We start from the raw sequence: 17,582 nt of genomic DNA, 5'->3' as shown, positions 1-17,582 counted from the left end.
AGACTGCATCCAATTTGCTGAGTAGACTATTGGAAGCTATTTTGTAGATGACATCGCCGAAGTCGAGGATCGGTAGGATAGTCAGTTTTACTAGGGTATGTTTGGCAGCGTGAGTGAAGGCGGCTTTGTTGCGACATAGAAAGCCGATTCTAGATTTGATTTTCGGATTGGAGATGTTTGATATGAGTCGGGAAGGAGAGTTTACAGACACCTAGGTATTTGTAGTTGTCCACGTATTCTAGGTCAGAACCGTCCAGTGATGCTAGTCGGGTGGGTGGGTGCGGGCAGCTGAAAAGCATGCATTTGGTTTTACTAGCGTTTAAGAGCATTTGGAGGGCACGGAAGGAGTGTTGTATGGCATTGAAGCTCGTTTGGAGTTTCGTTAACACAGTGTTCAAAGACGGGCCAGATGTATTCAGAATGGTGTCGTCTGCGTAGAGGTGGATCAGGGAATTACCTGCAGCAAGAGCGACATCGTTGATATATACAGAGAAAACAGTCGGCCCGATAATTGAACCCTGTGGTACCCCCATAGAGACTGCCAGAGGTCCGGACAACAGGCCCTCCGATTTTACACACTTAACTCTATCTGCGAAGTCGTTGGTGAGGCAGTCATTTGAGAAACTATGGCTGTTGAGTCTTGGTATAGACCTGGAAAGTATGACAGAATGTTGCAAGCTATCTCTGCAGTAGATTGCAACTCTGCCCCCTTTGGCAGTTCTATCTTGACGGAAAATGTTGTAGTTGGATATGGAAATCTCAGAATTTTTGGTGGCCTTCCTAAGCTAGGATTCAGACATGGCAAGGGCATCGGGGTTGGCGTAGTGTGCTAAAGCAGTGAGAAAAACAAACTGGAGGAGGCTTCTGATGTTAACATGCATGAAACCAATGCTTTTTCGATTACAGAAGTCAACAAATGAGAGTGCCTAGAGACACACATGGCCTAGGTTAGCCTGCACATCACCCGAGGAACAGAGTAGGATGATGGTACGGCTAAAGGCTTGCAAAACTGGTCGTCTGGTGCGTTGTGGACAGAGAATAAAAGAAGCAGATTTCGGGGTGTGCTAGAATAGATTCAGGGTATAATGTGCAGATGGGTATGGTGGGGTGCAGGTACAGTGGAGGTAAGCCCAGGCACTGAGTGATAAGAGAGGTTGCATCTCTGGACATGCTGGTTATACTGGGTGAGAAAACCGCATGTGTGGGAGGTGGGACAAAGGAGGTATCTACGGCATGTTGAGTGGGACTAGGGGCTCCGCAGTAAACTAAAGCAATGATAATTATCATAAACAACAGTATACAAGGCATATTGACATTTGAGTGAGACATAAAGCAATCACAGGTGTTGATTGGGAGAGCTAGCTAAGTCAACAACAACAACAGGTAAAATGGCGATGAATGGACAGCGAGGGTTGGTTAACTACACACAGGGCCTGTGTTCGGGCTAGGGCTGACAGATAAACAAAGGTTAACAAAGTGGAGTACCGTGATAAATTAACAGTCCAGCAGGTATCAGTTTTGTAGCAGTATTGGCACAATAATGGGCTGAGCTTTGATTGGTTCTCTTCAATGTTTTTTTTATTTCCTGGGGGATTGAGACTTCACGTTGTTTAGATTTGAAAATCCAACAGTGTTATGGGAAGGGGGCGGCGCTCGGGAGCTCTGTGTGCGGTTGTCCATGAGGGATTTTTGTGAGACTGAGGAGAACCAAACTTTAAAACAGTAGAGCTGCCTTTTATTATCGACTCCATCGTGCCTACAACACCAAGCAGCCTGGCCAAACTCTGTAGTCAGGAGGACAGTTTGGTGTTAGTCTGACTACCATGTGATCATGGAGAATCTCTATTCTATTCGGACCGTGTTAAGGAATGTGCCATCAGTGTCTTCCCCTCCCCCAGTTTTGACCTCTCCCTCTCGGTCTCCAGTATGCTCCACAGCCGTGTGTTAGGAGACCAGTCTCAGCTGAAGGAGGAGCTGGAGGTGTTGAGGAGAGACCACGCTCAGCTGGTCAGGGAACACAACCACCTGAAGCAGAGCTGTGAGGAGCTCCGCAGGATGCACAGTGATGGCCAGAAGGAGGTGGCTGACATGAGGCTGCAGCAGCAAGAGGTACCATACATTTACATTTACATTTAAGTCATTTAGCAGACGCTCTTATCCAGAGCGACTTACAAATTGGTGCTTTCACCTTATGACATCCAGTGGAACAGCCACTTTACAATAGTGCATCTAAATCTTTTAAGGGGGGTGAGAAGGATTACTTTATCCTATCCTAGGTATTCCTTAAAGAGGTGGGGTTTCAGGTGTCTCCGGAAGGTGGTGATTGACTCCGCTGTCCTGGCGTCGTGAGGGAGTTTGTTCCACCATTGGGGGGCCAGAGCAGCGAACAGTTTTGACTGGGCTGAGCGGGAACTGTACTTCCTCAGTGGTAGGGAGGCGAGCAGGCCAGAGGTGGATGAACGCAGTGCCCTTGTTTGGGTCTAGGGCCTGATCAGAGCCTGGAGGTACTGAGGTGCCGTTCCCCTCACAGCAAGCACCATGGTCTTGGCAAGCACCATGGTCTTGTAGCGGATGCGAGCTTCAACTGGAAGCCAGTGGAGAGAGCGGAGGAGCGGGGTGACGTGAGAGAACTTGGGAAGGTTGAACACCAGACGGGCTGCGGCGTTCTGGATGAGTTGTAGGGGTTTAATGGCACAGGCAGGGAGCCCAGCCAACAGCGAGTTGCAGTAATCCAGACGGGAGATGACAAGTGCCTGGATTAGGACCTGCGCCGCTTCCTGTGTGAGGCAGGGTCGTACTCTGCGGATGTTGTAGAGCATGAACCTACAGGAACGGGCCACCGCCTTGATGTTAGTTGAGAACGACAGGGTGTTGTCCAGGATCACGCCAAGGTTCTTAGCACTCTACCATACACATCCACACACAACCACACAAGGTTGCTGTGACCTATACTTGGCTGCCGGGCTTTCACACATCCACACATCCCGGGAGTAGACTACTGCGGTGGACAGGAGACACACTGCTTGGAGATGCATACGGAGCGCTTCTGTAAAGGGCAGTGTTTAAGGACAATGTCAATGGATCATGTAAATGGTGTGTAGACACATACCCCCCGGTACCTAGTCATCATTCAGAGTTCTGTAGGGTCAGGGGAGGTGTTTGAACTAAGCAGCATATAGGTCTCCATCTCCTGTAAGGCTACAGACATACCTATACATGCTGTGATGTAGTCTGGATCAGTACTGCCCTGGGGTCTCACCTGCTCCCACACTAATTACCACAGAGTTCAGCAATCCTGGAGGTTATTGCATTTTAATGATGAAGAGGTAATTTTACAGGCCGGCAAAATTAAACCTAGTTAGTTACACCATACTATCTAAGGCTGCGTTTACACAGGCAGTCCAATTTTGATATTTTGTCTAATTATTATTAGATCCTTTGCCAATAATCGGGCAAAATATCAGAATTGGGCTGCCTGTATAAACACAGCCTAATGGTCTTGAATAATCCATTCTGCATCTCCTCACTGTCGCCCTCTGCTGATTAACTGGTGTAAAAATGAATCCATGCTCATTCTGGCTTGTTAATGTTTCCTTGTGGCTTGGTGCTTTAGAACAATAACATTGCCACACACTATCAATCTGAAGGAATGCATCTAAAAAAAATGTAATGTGTCAACTGTATATTGTAAACCTGTTAAATTCATAGTTTCACACAGAGACGGGAACTGTGAACATGAAATGTAGGTAAAGTTCTAAAATCATCAGCTGGATGACCGTGTCTTTCCTCCAGGTGATGAGAGAGAACGGTTCCTCAGAGGTTCTCAACAAACTGTACGACACAGCCATGGACAAGCTGGAGGGGGTGAGGAAGGAATATGATTCGCTGAGCAAACGCTACGGTGAGAAAGTTGCCAATCACAACACTGACCTGAGCAGGCTGGAGCAGGCGGAGGAAGAGAACCGACGACTACAGAAACAGATGGACACGTTGCTGAAACAACGAGACAAGGCCATACACTACCAACAACATTGCTCTACGTCTATGAGGAGGTAAACACACACTGCACAATCCACGAGAATAGTTTATACACTACAAACACCTATACAGCACTACACACCTCCTTCTCTCCCCAGGTTTGACTCTGTACAACAGGAGCTGGACAAGTCTTCAGCCCAGAACAAGGTGCTGCAGCGGGAGATGGAGCGGCTGCAGTCGGAGGTGATGCGCTGTAAGAACTTCCAGCTGAAGGCAGTAAAGGACTGTGAGAAGTTCAAGGAGGAGAGAGACTCTGTGTTCAACGAGTACAGGCTCATCATGAGTGAGAGGGACCAGGTCAGAGAGAAATACATTTTACTTCAAAGCCCAGTTTCTTCCTAGTCCTGGACTAAGAAATTACTTTCAATGTATAATCACCATTGAGTATGCTTCTTTTGTCCAGGAATACAATTTTAATACTAAAATATGAAGTGGTTTATTACATTCTGTGGTACAGGTGATCAAGGAGATGGAAAAGCTGCAGATGGCGCTGGAGGCTGCAGAGGCCCGCCTCAAAAACACCTCTTCTGAAAGGATGGTGGCCAGCGAGGAGACGGAGGCTCTCAGACAGGTTCAGATCAATTTAGAATGGAATCAATCAGTACACCAAACAAATCAAACACCTCTGTGAGGTTAATCTATTATTTAATCCATCTATCGATCAGTTTATTACTAGACAGTCAAAACAACTAATCCGAGAGGAGGGTACTGCGTCTCTGACAGGTAATCATCATCATTAGGTTAATCAATTAATATACAGTACCAGTCAAAGGTTTGGACACACCTACTCATTCAATGTTCTTTATTTGCACTATTTTCTACATTGTCGAATAATAGTGAAGACAACAAAACTATGAAATAACACAGAATCATATAGTAACCCAAAAAGTGTTAAACAAATCGAAATACATTTTAGAATTTAGATTCTTCAAAGTAGCCACCCTTTGCCTTGATGATAGCTTTGCACACTCTTGGCATTCTCTCAACCAGCTTCATGAGGAATGCTTTTCCTACAGTTGTGAAGGAGTTCCCACATATGCTGAGCACTTGTTGGCTGCTTTTCCTTCCCTCTGTGGTCCAACTCATCCCAAACCATCTTAATTGGGTTGAGGTCGGGTGATTGTGGAGGCCAGATCATCTGATGCAGCACTCCATCACTCTCCTTGGTCAAATAGCCCTGACACAGCCTGGAGGTGTGTTGGGTCATTGTCCTGTTGAAAAACAAATGATAGTCCCACTAAGCCCAAACCAGATGGGATGGCGTATCACTGCAGAATGCTGTGGTAGTCATACTGGTTAAGTGTGCCTTGAAATCACAGACCGTGTCAGCAGCAAAGCACCATCACACCACCTCCTTCATCCTTCACGGTGGGAACCACACATGCGGAGATCATCCGTTCACCTACTCTGCTTCTCACAAAGACATGGCAGTTCGAACCAAAAATCTCAAATTTGGACTTACAGACCAAAGGACAGATTTCCACCGGTCTAATGTCCATTGCTCGTGTTTCTTGGCCCAAGCAAGTCTCTTCTTCGTAGTGGTTTCTTTGCAGCAATTCGACCATGAAGGCCTGATTCACGCAGTCTCCTCTGAACAGTTGATGTTGAGATGTGTCTGTTATTTGAGCTGTAATTCCTGAGGCTGGTAACGCGAATGAAGTTATCCTCTGCAGCAGAGGTAACTCTGGGTCTTCCATTCCTGTGGCGCTCCTCATAGCGCTTGATGGTTTTTGCGACTACACTTTTAAAAGTTCTTGAAATTTTCCAGATTGACTGACCTTCATGTCTTAAAGTAATGATAGACTAGCTTATTTGTGCTGTTCTTTTCATAATATGGACTTAGCCCTGTTTGGTAAAAGACCATCTTCTGTATACCAACCCTACCTTGTCACAACAACTGATTGGCTCAAACGCATTAAGGAAAGAAATTCCACAGGCACACCTGTTAATTGAAATGCATTCCAGGTGACTACCTCATGAAGCTGTTGAGAGAATGGGAAGAGTGTGCAAAGCGTGGTGCTAGAAGTTGTTATTCTTCAATAACAGACCCCAAAGCAAATCAGATGGAGGAAAATAAGTTTATACTTAAACAGGCGAAATCATGCGGAGGTAGATGTGTACATGCTCCCCTGGCCTCAGTGATTCTCCACAAAACAAAGGGACAGGATCTACTTTGTAATTCAGCCCTAACCTGTACCTATTACAATTCCTTGCAATAAACTGGGCCAATGGTCAAATAACGACTATCCTTTTTCAGGTTGTAGCAATAAGAACGTGCCCCACGTAACTACAAAAAAAAACACTTTCCATTGATTGTTGATTCTAGTCCTCTCGTCCTCTGCATTGTGTATTTATCTTCAACATATTTTTCTCCCCCTAGACCATGAAAACAAAACACATTAACAAATAGACCGTATCAAAAACATTAGCAGTAACAAAATAATTCACATTACACCTTGCATTTCTATAACACACAAAGGCCATATTGTACTTGCTGTTACAATAAGATTTCAAACAAAGTTATAGAAAATAAGTATTAACAGGTGTAATGATGTCCCTTATGATTCCTACTACATCCGCTACTAGGACGAAACACAAAATAAAGAATTGCCAATAGAACAATTTAATATTATTGTCTTGTAGACAAGGTAATTATTCACCAAGTCCTTTAAGTGACCTGCTCTTCCACACTGATATTAGAACTTATGTTCTGGCAGTCTGCCCGTAGTGAGGAATTCTTCTTCTGTTCCACTGGTTGTTAAGGACTTCTCTAATGAGCACTTCACAGGTGATCTTGTAGCATTTCAAGTACAGTCCTGTATCAAGGGATATTGCTTCAGACTGTAGATTCTCATAACCTGTAACAAAGGAAACAAATGTGAAAGTAACATGTCCTGGTTTCAAGAGAAATTGATGTTTCATATAGATTTCCCTAAGTAAGCATGTCGTGATTTTCAGGAAGAAGTTGGACATTTCACCTAGATATCCCTAATATGATGACTGTGGTATACAGCATTGAATCTTATCAGGTTCTGATCATCTTACTAGGCTTCAACAGAGATTGGCCCCCGATTGCTAATCAATCAGTTCTTTATTCTCCGCTTTGTCATCAAAATGGACAACATGTATCCATTTTCCCTGGACTTTAACTGAAGACCTCATTATGAGCAAAACTTGATAAAGACCTTCCCATTTTGGCCCTGATGTCTTATCTTTTTACCATCACCCACTGTCCTGGCATGACATCATGTCCCCCCCTCTGGAGTTATTCCCCACTCTTTTAATTGTCTTTCTATGATTTCTCAAATCAAAATTTGTTGTGTTGTGCAGTTCCTTTCTTAGTAGGGAAGGCTTCAAGCCATTGTGAAAAACGATCAACAATGACCAGCACATCTTTTTAAAATTTTATTTTACCTTTATTTAACCAGGCAAGTCAGTTAAGAACAAATTCTTATTTTCAATGACGGCCTGGGAACAGTGGGTTAAGTGCCTCTCTCAGGGGCAGAACGACAGATTTGTACCTTGTCAGCTCGGGGGTTTGAACTCGCAACCTTCCGGTTACTAGTCCAACGCTCTAGCCACTAGGCTACCCTGCCGCCCTTTGTGTCCTATACAGTTGGGCAGCGTGATATAATCAAGCTGTAGATGTCTGAAGGGTCCTGGTGGGGCAGGCGCTCGTCGTGTCTGTACTTTCACTCGTCCTTTGGTGGTGTTTTCCATACAAATGTTGCAATTCGCCACAACAGCCTCAGCCTCTTTCCGCACACCAGGATTCCACCATTTGCCCACTAAACGATAAACTAACTTGTCCACACCAAAGTGTCCCAAAGAGTGGATCTGTGTCACCAAGGAGGGTCAGGTTGTTTCCACACACCTTGATTGAGTTTGCATCCTGCAGCCATCCATTCCCAACCTTCATCTTTTGGTGCACTGCTTTGCATATCTCTGTGTTGCAATGTATCTCCTAATCAGTTTAGGTGACAGGTGTTCTTTTGGCAGCCGCCTTGGCAGCTCTGTCAGCCAAATCATTACCATTACTCTTGTCTGTAAAGATTTTTCCCATGTGCTTTCATTTTCAAAATTGCAACTTGTCCAGGTAACTGGAAAGTATTCAGTATAGGTGAGAATGTCCATTCTTCACAGGAGCTCCCAGTGATATGACTCCTTTTTTCAAAATCATACCTTGAGTCTATGTAGATATTAGCTGTTTTTCCTTCAGCCTGTTTATGTGCTTCTGTCAAAGCCACCACCTGTGCTGATGTGCCTGTCACTATCACATTGTCCGTTGTAACTGCCCAGCCTGCCTTCCTCACACCCCCCCTCCACAATGTTTAAAACATCTGTGTATAAGAAACTCAGCGTTTTCCAACGGCTGACTCTTAATAAACCCATCAAGCAGCTGATCCAAAACCAACTCACAACAGTCGTGTTAAAGTAATGTGGTATCTGGAGGAAGCATCAGAGTAGCTGGATAACATGGTGTGCCACATTGTATGATGTTAGGAGCGGCCATAGCTTCCTTTGTTTTGTGCAAGGTGGGGCAACACCTGTCAAGCACTCTGGTTCCATATCCAATGTTCCACACTTATTTTTTTTTTTCATAGTCCAAATATGATGGTTCTGAACTGTAGATCCCTGCAGTTGTCTAATTTGCCATGTCACCTTTCCTTCAGAAATGTTTAATGTAGTCAAGTTTCATAATAATATCAAGGCCTAAAATAGGTTGTTCAAATGAGCCTATCCACACCCCTGCATCAATCCCAGTCAGAGTCGCTATCACTGTGAAAGAAAACACAAAACAAATATTTGTATTGTATGAGCCTTTTATCATCACATAAAATAAACATATGTATTGATTGTATAGAGCAGAGGGAACAGTCACTAAGGTGTTCCATTCAACTCCGGCCATTGTGTGTGTGTACACACAAATTACACATTTCATTGCAAAAAAAAAAATATATTTTTATATTTCATAAAACGGCATTAGCACTTATAATAATAATAATAATACCCGTCCAGAAGTATGTCCTGTCCTTGCAGAAACAGCTCCTCAGTTTGTTTGAATCATAACACTCCCAGATTCCTCAAACAAAAAATCTCTCACTTTCACTTTAGAGTTTGACTTCGCTTTACATGATTTATTCACCATGAAATCGTTAACTACAACTTTCCGAAATACAGCTGCGCGTAAAAAGCCTTACAGCAATTCCTCTGATCGTCAAGGCGAGAATGGAGTTCCCTGCGCGTGCGATTACAACCAAGGAATTGTGGTCCAACCCCAAACCATTACATACTGGCGTTTACCTCAGCTCATTGGCTATCTACCCAGCTAGATTTCAAGAAGATCATTGGGCAGAAATATAGTCAATCAATGAAGTCATTTATCGTCGTCGTCAATACTACCCGCAAAAAAAAATGTTATTTGGCTGTGTTGCAAACATCCAGAGGAATGCATTGAAACCCACCATGACTAGATAAACTATTGTTTACAGGGGAGAATCACGCCGAATGCTCCGTAAAAAATTGATAGAGATGGAATTCACAGCACAAACAGTTTACAAAATGTTTTGATTTAGGCTATAAAAATTGATTTTATCTAAGAAAACGGCCCTTCATTTGATCAATGGGACACTCAGGAAGAGAAATAAGAGCAAGATATCAGAATGTAAGTCATAATTTTACCTTCAGATGTGAATGTGTAAAAACTGTCATGCCGGGAAATGTTTCTGTTCTTGATTGCTCTTCTCAAACAAAAGCATGGGGTTTGTTCTCTGTAAAAGCTATTTTAAATTGGAAAACGTAGTTTGATTACCAAGATTCTAATCTTTTGAATGGTGTAAGACACTTGCATTTTCAAGAAAGTTTAATGTTACGAAGTTGTATTTTCAGCTGTCACTCTGAAAATTCCCCTGATGTTAGTCCCTGTACGGGAATCGCAGCCATAACAGGTTTAACTTCTTATGGCTGAGATCCCGTTACCGGGAGCGATATAACAACAACCAGTGATAGTACAGGGCGCCATATTCAAAAGAACAGAAATCTCATAATTAAAATTCCTCAAACATACAATGTATCTTATATCGTTTAAGGTAGTCTTGTTAATCCCACCAGTGTCCGATTTCAAATATTTAACGGGGAAAGCACCCCAAACGATTTTGTTAGGTTAACAACTCAATAAAATACACAGCCAATTTTACCAGCCAAAGAGAGAGAGAGCGAAAGCACAGAGATAAAATTAATCACTAACCTTTGATAATCTTCATCAGATGACACTCATAGGACTTCATGTTACACAATACATGAATGTTTTGTTTGATAAAGTTTATATCAAATCTGAGTTTACATTGGCGTATTAGATTCACTAGTTCCAAAAACATCCAGTGATTTTGCATAGCCACATCATTCAACAGAAATACTCATAAATGTAGATGATAATATAAGTTATACACATTATAGATATACCTCTCCTTAATGCAACCGCTACTACAAAGGTATGCTCCCAGCTCTGCCCACCAATCTTCTGCAGGAAGTAAGCGTAGCAAAACCCATTGGACGGAGCAGAGGGGCGATCACACCCCACCCATAAAAACAGGCACCTCCTAGGTTCCTGAAACAAATAAAAATGTTTTAATAAACAAGCAAACAAAAATATACTATACTCCCTGGGCAGCAAACCACCTAGGTCCACCACAACTCCAGCAACCATGGCACCTGGATGCAAATTAAGAAAAGGAGGAGGGAGACCGAGAGAGACCAAATTGTCGGAGAACAGACACCGTATTAAACAGGACGGCTAAGGAGAAGGCACACGGGACAAAGCATCAGCCAAAAACATTGTCCACCCCTTAATAATTCATTAAGCATATATAAGCATATACTGAATCTGAGTTTAAATGTTTGTTTCTCTAACGACACACGGTAAAACCATTGCCGGATAAGTGTGGCATCAAAGTCAATATCATGATTTACCAAATGGCTACGAGAAGGCATATCTGTAATTAAAGTAGTGAAACTCATGACCAAATTCAGAGCTCGGCACGACAAGGAACATGCAAGTGTCCCAGCAGAGTATCCAATCTACCCAGAGACTCTGAATTCTTTAACCTCTCTCGGGTATGTTAGCGTCCCACCTGGCCAACATCCAGTGAGATTTCAGAGCGCCAAATTCAGATACAGAAAGTCATTATAAAAATTCAGAAAACAAAACATTTTACACGGGTTTAAAGATGAACTTCTTGTGAATCCAACCACTGTCGGATTTAAAAAATGCCTTACAGCGAAGGCAAACCTTACAATTATTTGAGAATGTAGCCCAGCAGACAAACCATTACAAACAGTAACCAGCCAAGTAGAAGAGTTACACAAGTCAGAAATAGAGATAAAAATTTATCCCTTAACTTTGATGATCTTCATATGGTGGTACTCAGAAGACATTAATTTACTCAATAAATGTTTTGTTCAATAAAGTCTCTTTATATCCAAAAACCTCCGTTTTTGTTCGTTTTCTTCAGTAATCCACAGGCTCAAACGCAGTCAAAACAGGCAGATGAAAAATCCAAATTGTATCCGTGAAGTTCATGGAAACATGTCAAACAATGTTTATATTCAATCCTCAGGTTGTTTATATTTAATCCTCAGGTTGTTTTTAGCCTAAATCTATAATATTTCAACCGGACAATAACGTTGTCAATATAAAAGGTAAACAAAGGCACTCTCTCGGTCGCACGCATGAAAAAGCTCTGACACGTCAGGGTCCACGCATTCAGACTGTTCTCACTCCCTCATTTATCAGAATACAAGCCTGAAACCATTTCTAAAGACTGTTGACATCTAGTGGAAGGCATAGGAACTGCAATTTGAGTCCTAAATCAATGGATACTGTAATGGCATTGAATAGAAAACTACAAAACCAACACAAAAACGACTTCCTGAATTCTCTCAGGTTGCCTGCCAAATCAGTTCTGTTATACTCAGACACTATTTTAACAGTTTTGGAAACTTTTTGAGTTTTCTATCCAAATCTACCAGTCATATGCCTATCATATCTTCTGGACCAGAGTAGCAGGCCGTTTAATTTGGGCATGCTTTTCATCCAAAATTCCAAATACTGCCCCTACCCAAGAGAAGTTAACCATCCTTCTAGGACACCATCTGGGCTAAGCGACTAGGTCGTCAAGGCTAAACCCTGTGCTTTCCTGTAAAACTTCTAGCTGCAAGCATCAACCAAGGCAACCCCTCCTCCCAGTCTCGGTACAACTCAGTGTAGTAAGCACGCAACAACAACCTCAAGGTCTGATGGAACCGCTCCAGGGCTCCCTGACTCTGTGCATGATATGCGCTCGCAAGATTGTCTGATGCGAAGTTGGCTTAACACCTGTGCAAACGTGAAATTAGAACCTTGATCACTTAATTTGGGATATTCTGAGAACAGAAATAAACCGAGTCAATGCCTTAACAATAGACTTGGTTGTTATGGTATGGAGAGGATAAGCAGCGGGATAACGGGTCACTGGGCACATCACCGTAAGCAGGTAAATATAACCGGCTTTGGAACAAGGCAATGGGCCAACACAATCAATAGTTAAATGCTCAAAGGGTTGGCTTACTACTGGTATTGGGTACAAAGGTTCTGGCTTTAACGTCTGGTTAGGCTTCCCAGTCAACTGGCAAAGTTTGATAAATGCTGAGACGTCCCTTTTCAGACAAGGCCAAAAGAAATCACACACAATACGGTCATAGGTCTTCCGGACACCCAAATGACCAGCAATATCCCCAATATCCCCTGCAAAACCAAATCACGGAATGTATATGGTACCACAATTTTGAATGACAGGGTCACCCAAAAAGTGGTAACCATGAGGCATCCGTTTCCTCACCAACAATTTGATCCTGTAAGTAGTATCGCTGTACTACACTTGGAACATCATCAGCCGGGAGGACCTGCTCAAACAATAATTTCAGAGTAGGGTCAGCCCGCTGTTCTGCTAACAGGTCACTACAGGAAACAGAAAGGGAAGGTCTGGTCCACAAGTTACAGAATAGTCCGCCACCTCGCTGGTCCCTACACCAGACTCCGACACGGAATCAGCGTGGTTCATTGTACAAGCAGTAAACACTTTGGGGAAACTCAGCACTTTCATCCAGCACCTCTCTGAGATGGCCAGAAGGCATGAAAACCACAGGAGGTGGTTATTTTTCTCACCAGACCCGCCCACCTGCAAGGTCATTTCCTAGAATCACTGCCACTCCTTCGACAGGCAATGAGTGACACACTCCTATGATGACCTCACCTTGTACCAGATCTGTGGAGAGCACAGGTTTGTGTAAAGGGACAGACGATGTGCAAACCTATCCCTCGGATCAAGACACTGCCCTGTATCTGTCTCTGGAGAGAAAGGGAGCACTGACTGAAGAATTAGACTCTGAAGCATCGGTGTCTTGCAGGACGTTAACTGGGACCATCCTTGGTTACCCATCAAGGATACGTAACCCTCCGTAATGAAGAGTGAATAGATGGATGCACTGTCAACCTAATGTTTTTTTTAACTGGTCTTGAGGTGAAACAATTGAATCCCTTAACTTAAAAGCAGGTGCCGCAATGTGGTAGGCCGAACGGGCGCATTGACCCCAGAAGGCCTAGCTTTAACTCTTAAGGACAGGGCATTACTTTTTTCAATGACCTTTACTACGGCAGAAATTGCAGATTTTGCCATGGTCGGATTTCACATGGGAACCACATTCAACCCTTAAGACAAGATTAGGCCCAGTAGTAAAGAATTGTCCCAAAACTCTCCCTGGGACCATCACTGCAAAGAAGGGGTTTCCCGAAGTGACCTTTATGCGTCAGCACATATTCATCAGCCAAAACGGCAGCCTCCGTGGCGGTCTGCACCGTATGCTCATTTATGTGTGTGGCAAGGCAGTCAGAATCTTTTAACTGCTCCAGCACAACTAAACTGCACAACTGCTCGTAGGTTGTAACATCCAATGAAGTGCACCATTGGTTAAACTGGGTGTGCAAATTCCGTGAGAACTCAACATAGGTCTGTCAGCTTTTTTCCAGGTTCTAAACCGCTGGTGATACGCTTCAGGAACTAACTCATAGGTGTGCAACACAGCATCTTTAACTTTGCCATAGTTTTGGCTGTCAAAGTAAAGAGCCGAGTAGGTACACATTGCAACATCAACGTACGGTCGGAGGCCAATTCCTAAAATCTGCTATCCTTTCAAACATTGACAAATAAATATTGGGTTCCTTTTCACTGAATTTCGTCAGAGCCTCAAGTTTCCAGCCAAGTTGAAGGAAAGTTGAGCACGACCTCCGGAGATATCACCGCAACTGTCATTAAGAGACATGCCAGAGAGCTTACCATCTCTGACCAAATCAAAACAGACTTGTTGCAGTGTCAGTTTCACACACTCAGGTTCTTGTTTAAGCCTTTCTACCTCCAACACCTTTTCCAAGGCTTGTTGCTGTTTCAGCCAGTTGTAGCAACAATTGTTCCTTTTGCTTTTCAGAAGATAAAACCGTATTAGGGGAATGGACTTGAACATCTCTTTCAGACATTCATTGTCAATCTCAATTCATAACAATTGGTCTTTAGTATAGCAATCCAGAAGCTCCTCCCTCGGGACTTGAAGAATTTGTCAATGTTAGCCATAGTCTAACAGTCAACAAACTATGGACAAACAACCTGCTCTCGCCCAATTGGGTACACGAAAATAGAAGCACCGGTGTCAACCACACAAGACAAAAAAAACAAAACAAATGGAGCTTCCTCAAGACCTATTACTATCTTAACCCTAGTCTTCATGCAGTTACTGGCAGTGGGTATTTATGTACTTTAGCCTGCTGTCACAGAAAAAGCTCCCAGCAAGCTGGTTACCCCTCACGGTCGCCAGACAAAAGTAACAAAGAGCTAACACTGTCCAACATATCATAATGTCACTAAACCTACCAGGGGAGAAGACCAGTCCAGGTGGTCCGTCCACTGCTAACACAGCACAAACACTAACCTGATGTCCCAACGATGAGCAAAGCAGGATCTCCAACCGGAACAGGGGATGGAGATAAACTGTGATCCTCTCTCAACTGCAGCACAAACCAACACTACTTCTACACCAACCATAGGTGTGTAACCAAAGAAAGTAGCAACTGGCAGTATCCAATTGTCACATACTTTGTACCTTAGTATATAACTTCCAATCAAAGTAGTGCCCACAACACAACCCCATAGACAGAAGGGTTAGCCAAACAACAATCACAAAGCACTTTACTTTGAAATACCACATTAACCAATTAGAAAATGCTACTAAACAAATGCAATTCCAGGGAGTAACTCCAGAAGTCACAGATGAGCCCCCACCTGTTACCTGGCTCAAGATTGTAACAAGCAATGGGAAACCACACAGTAAAGGAATTTATCCCATAAATAAAGTAAACACAGTAATCAGGCATGATGGTCAGTAAATTAGGTGTCAACTGCCAAAGACACAACAAAACAACAAAAGGTATGCATGGGGAGGAATCTCTTCCTGAATGGGGAACCAGTGGTTTTATGCCACAGCTGAGCTTTCACAGGTGTGCCCCATCAGCACTGATTACCCTCCTATCTCCGCCCACCAATCTGTAAATAGCTCATCCAACTACCTACCTCATCCCCATATTTGTTTTTTTCTGCTCTTTTGCACAATAGTATTTCTACTTGCACATCCTCATCTGCACATCTATCACTCCAGTGTTAATTGCTAAATTGTAATTAATTTAACCCTATGGCCTATTTATTGCCTTACCTCCTTACTTCATCTGCTCACACACCATATACAGATTTTCTATTATGTTATTGACTGTTTGTTTATCCCATGTGTAACTCTGTTGTTTGTGTCGCTTTGCTTTGTTGGCCAAGTTGCAGTTGTAAATGAGAACTTGTTCTCAACTGGCCTACCTATACATATCACTCATTGTATGCACTAATTTTAACCAGATTTAAAACAAATATTTTTAAAATTATATTGGTCTTGACTTACCCAGCCAGCACTTATGCCATCAATCAGGAGATTAAGAGTTGACTCCCCAAAGCGGGTTGCGCTCAGCCTTTCTTCTGGATCAACACACAGTTGAGTTTTTCTTGTTGTTGTTCAGACCAATTCATTTCGGGTCACGGCACCAAATGTTAGCAGTTGAAGTTATTCTTCAATAACACAGACCCCAAAACAAATCAGGGGGAGGAAAATATGTTTATTCTTATTCAAAGTGGGACAAATCATGCAGGGATGTGGGTGTACATGCTTACCTGGCCTCAGTGTTTCTCCACAGAACAAAAGGACAGGATGTAGTTTATAACCCAGCCCTAGCCTGTGGTTGACCAATTAGAATTCCTTGCAATAAAACTGGGCCAATGGCCAAATAACAAGTATCTTATTTCAGGTTGGACCAATGAGAACGTGCCACGCATAGCTATGAGTTAAGGACTGACATTACTAACAGATGTTGAACTGAAAACCAACTATTTCCATTGATGCCCTATTACCAAAAACCGCTGTTTCCATTGATCGTTAATTCTAGTCCTCTGCGTTGTGCATTTACGTTAAACATATTCTTACAGTGGCTCTTTTAAGGATTTTGATTTGTTTAACACTTTGTTGGTTACTAGGCTCTCAGACCACTGCCAATTAGCTTAATTTGTCACTGCCGGATCAACCAAGAGATTTTGTGATTGTGTTATGGCGTTAAATCTGATTGAAATGTTTGTTTTTAGGAGCTGAACTCATCGTTGGTGGACCGGGACAGAGCAATCTGTGAGAGGAACGAGCTGTTGGAGAAGTACTGCCACGAGGTGAAGGACAAGGCTGAGGCCCAGAAGGAGTTGAGCCAGGCCTGTAAAGACATCGAGACGGTCCGGGAGGAGAGAGACGTGGCCCGCAAGGAGAGGACAGAGGCTATCATACAGAAAGAACAGCTACTGAGAGAATACTACCAGGCTAGACAGGTAACACACACACAGGTCAGACACATGATGAAGTGACAGCTCCTATCCACAGTTCAGACACATGATGAAGTGACAGCTCCCATTCACAGGTCAGACACATGATGAAGTGACAGCTCCCATTCACAGGTCAGACACATGATGAAGTGACAGCTCCCATTCACAGGTCAGACACATGATGAAGTGACAGCTCCCCTTCACAGGTCAGACACATGATGAAGTGACAGCTCCCATTCACAGGTCAGACACATGATGAAGTGACAGCTCCCATTCACAGGTCAGACACATGATGAAGTGACAGCTCCCATTCACAGGTCAGACACATGATGAAGTGACAGCTCCCATTCACAGGTCAGACACATGATGAAGTGACAGCTCCCATCCACAGGTCAGACACATGATGAAGTGACAGCTCCCATCCACAGGTCAGACACATGATGAAGTGACAGCTCCTATCCACAGGTCAGACACATGAAGTGACAGCTCCCATCCACAGGTCAGACACATGATGAAGTGACAGCTCCCCTTCACAGGTCAGACACATGATGAAGTGACAGC

At 43.4% G+C, this 17,582-nt stretch overlaps 1 protein-coding gene and 1 long non-coding RNA gene across 2 annotated transcripts in view; one reads left to right on the top strand and one right to left on the bottom strand.

Annotated features, from left to right (window-relative positions):
• Positions 1-17,582, top strand: part of LOC118369857 (disks large homolog 5-like) — a 92,018-nt gene that overhangs the window by 37,361 nt on the left and 37,075 nt on the right. Inside the window, exons 5-9 of the mRNA XM_035754599.2 lie at positions 1,926-2,109; positions 3,793-4,052; positions 4,137-4,335; positions 4,496-4,609; positions 16,797-17,027. Coding sequence (XP_035610492.1) covers positions 1,926-2,109; positions 3,793-4,052; positions 4,137-4,335; positions 4,496-4,609; positions 16,797-17,027 — 988 coding nt within the window. The remainder of the gene's footprint in view (positions 1-1,925; positions 2,110-3,792; positions 4,053-4,136; positions 4,336-4,495; positions 4,610-16,796; positions 17,028-17,582) is intronic.
• LOC127916547 (uncharacterized) lies at positions 10,345-16,801 on the bottom strand. The gene is made up of 2 exons (XR_008095263.1): positions 16,066-16,801; positions 10,345-10,645 (listed from the first exon to the last, which is right to left on the bottom strand). It is a non-coding gene; the product is annotated as an uncharacterized LOC127916547 (long non-coding RNA).

The sequence above is a fragment of the Oncorhynchus keta genome, chromosome 36 (genome assembly GCF_023373465.1).
Source record: "Oncorhynchus keta strain PuntledgeMale-10-30-2019 chromosome 36, Oket_V2, whole genome shotgun sequence".
Classification (NCBI taxonomy): Eukaryota; Metazoa; Chordata; class Actinopteri; order Salmoniformes; family Salmonidae; genus Oncorhynchus; species Oncorhynchus keta.
The sequence above is the reverse complement of the archived record's forward strand: the minus strand, read 5'-3'. Positions and strand labels throughout refer to the sequence as shown.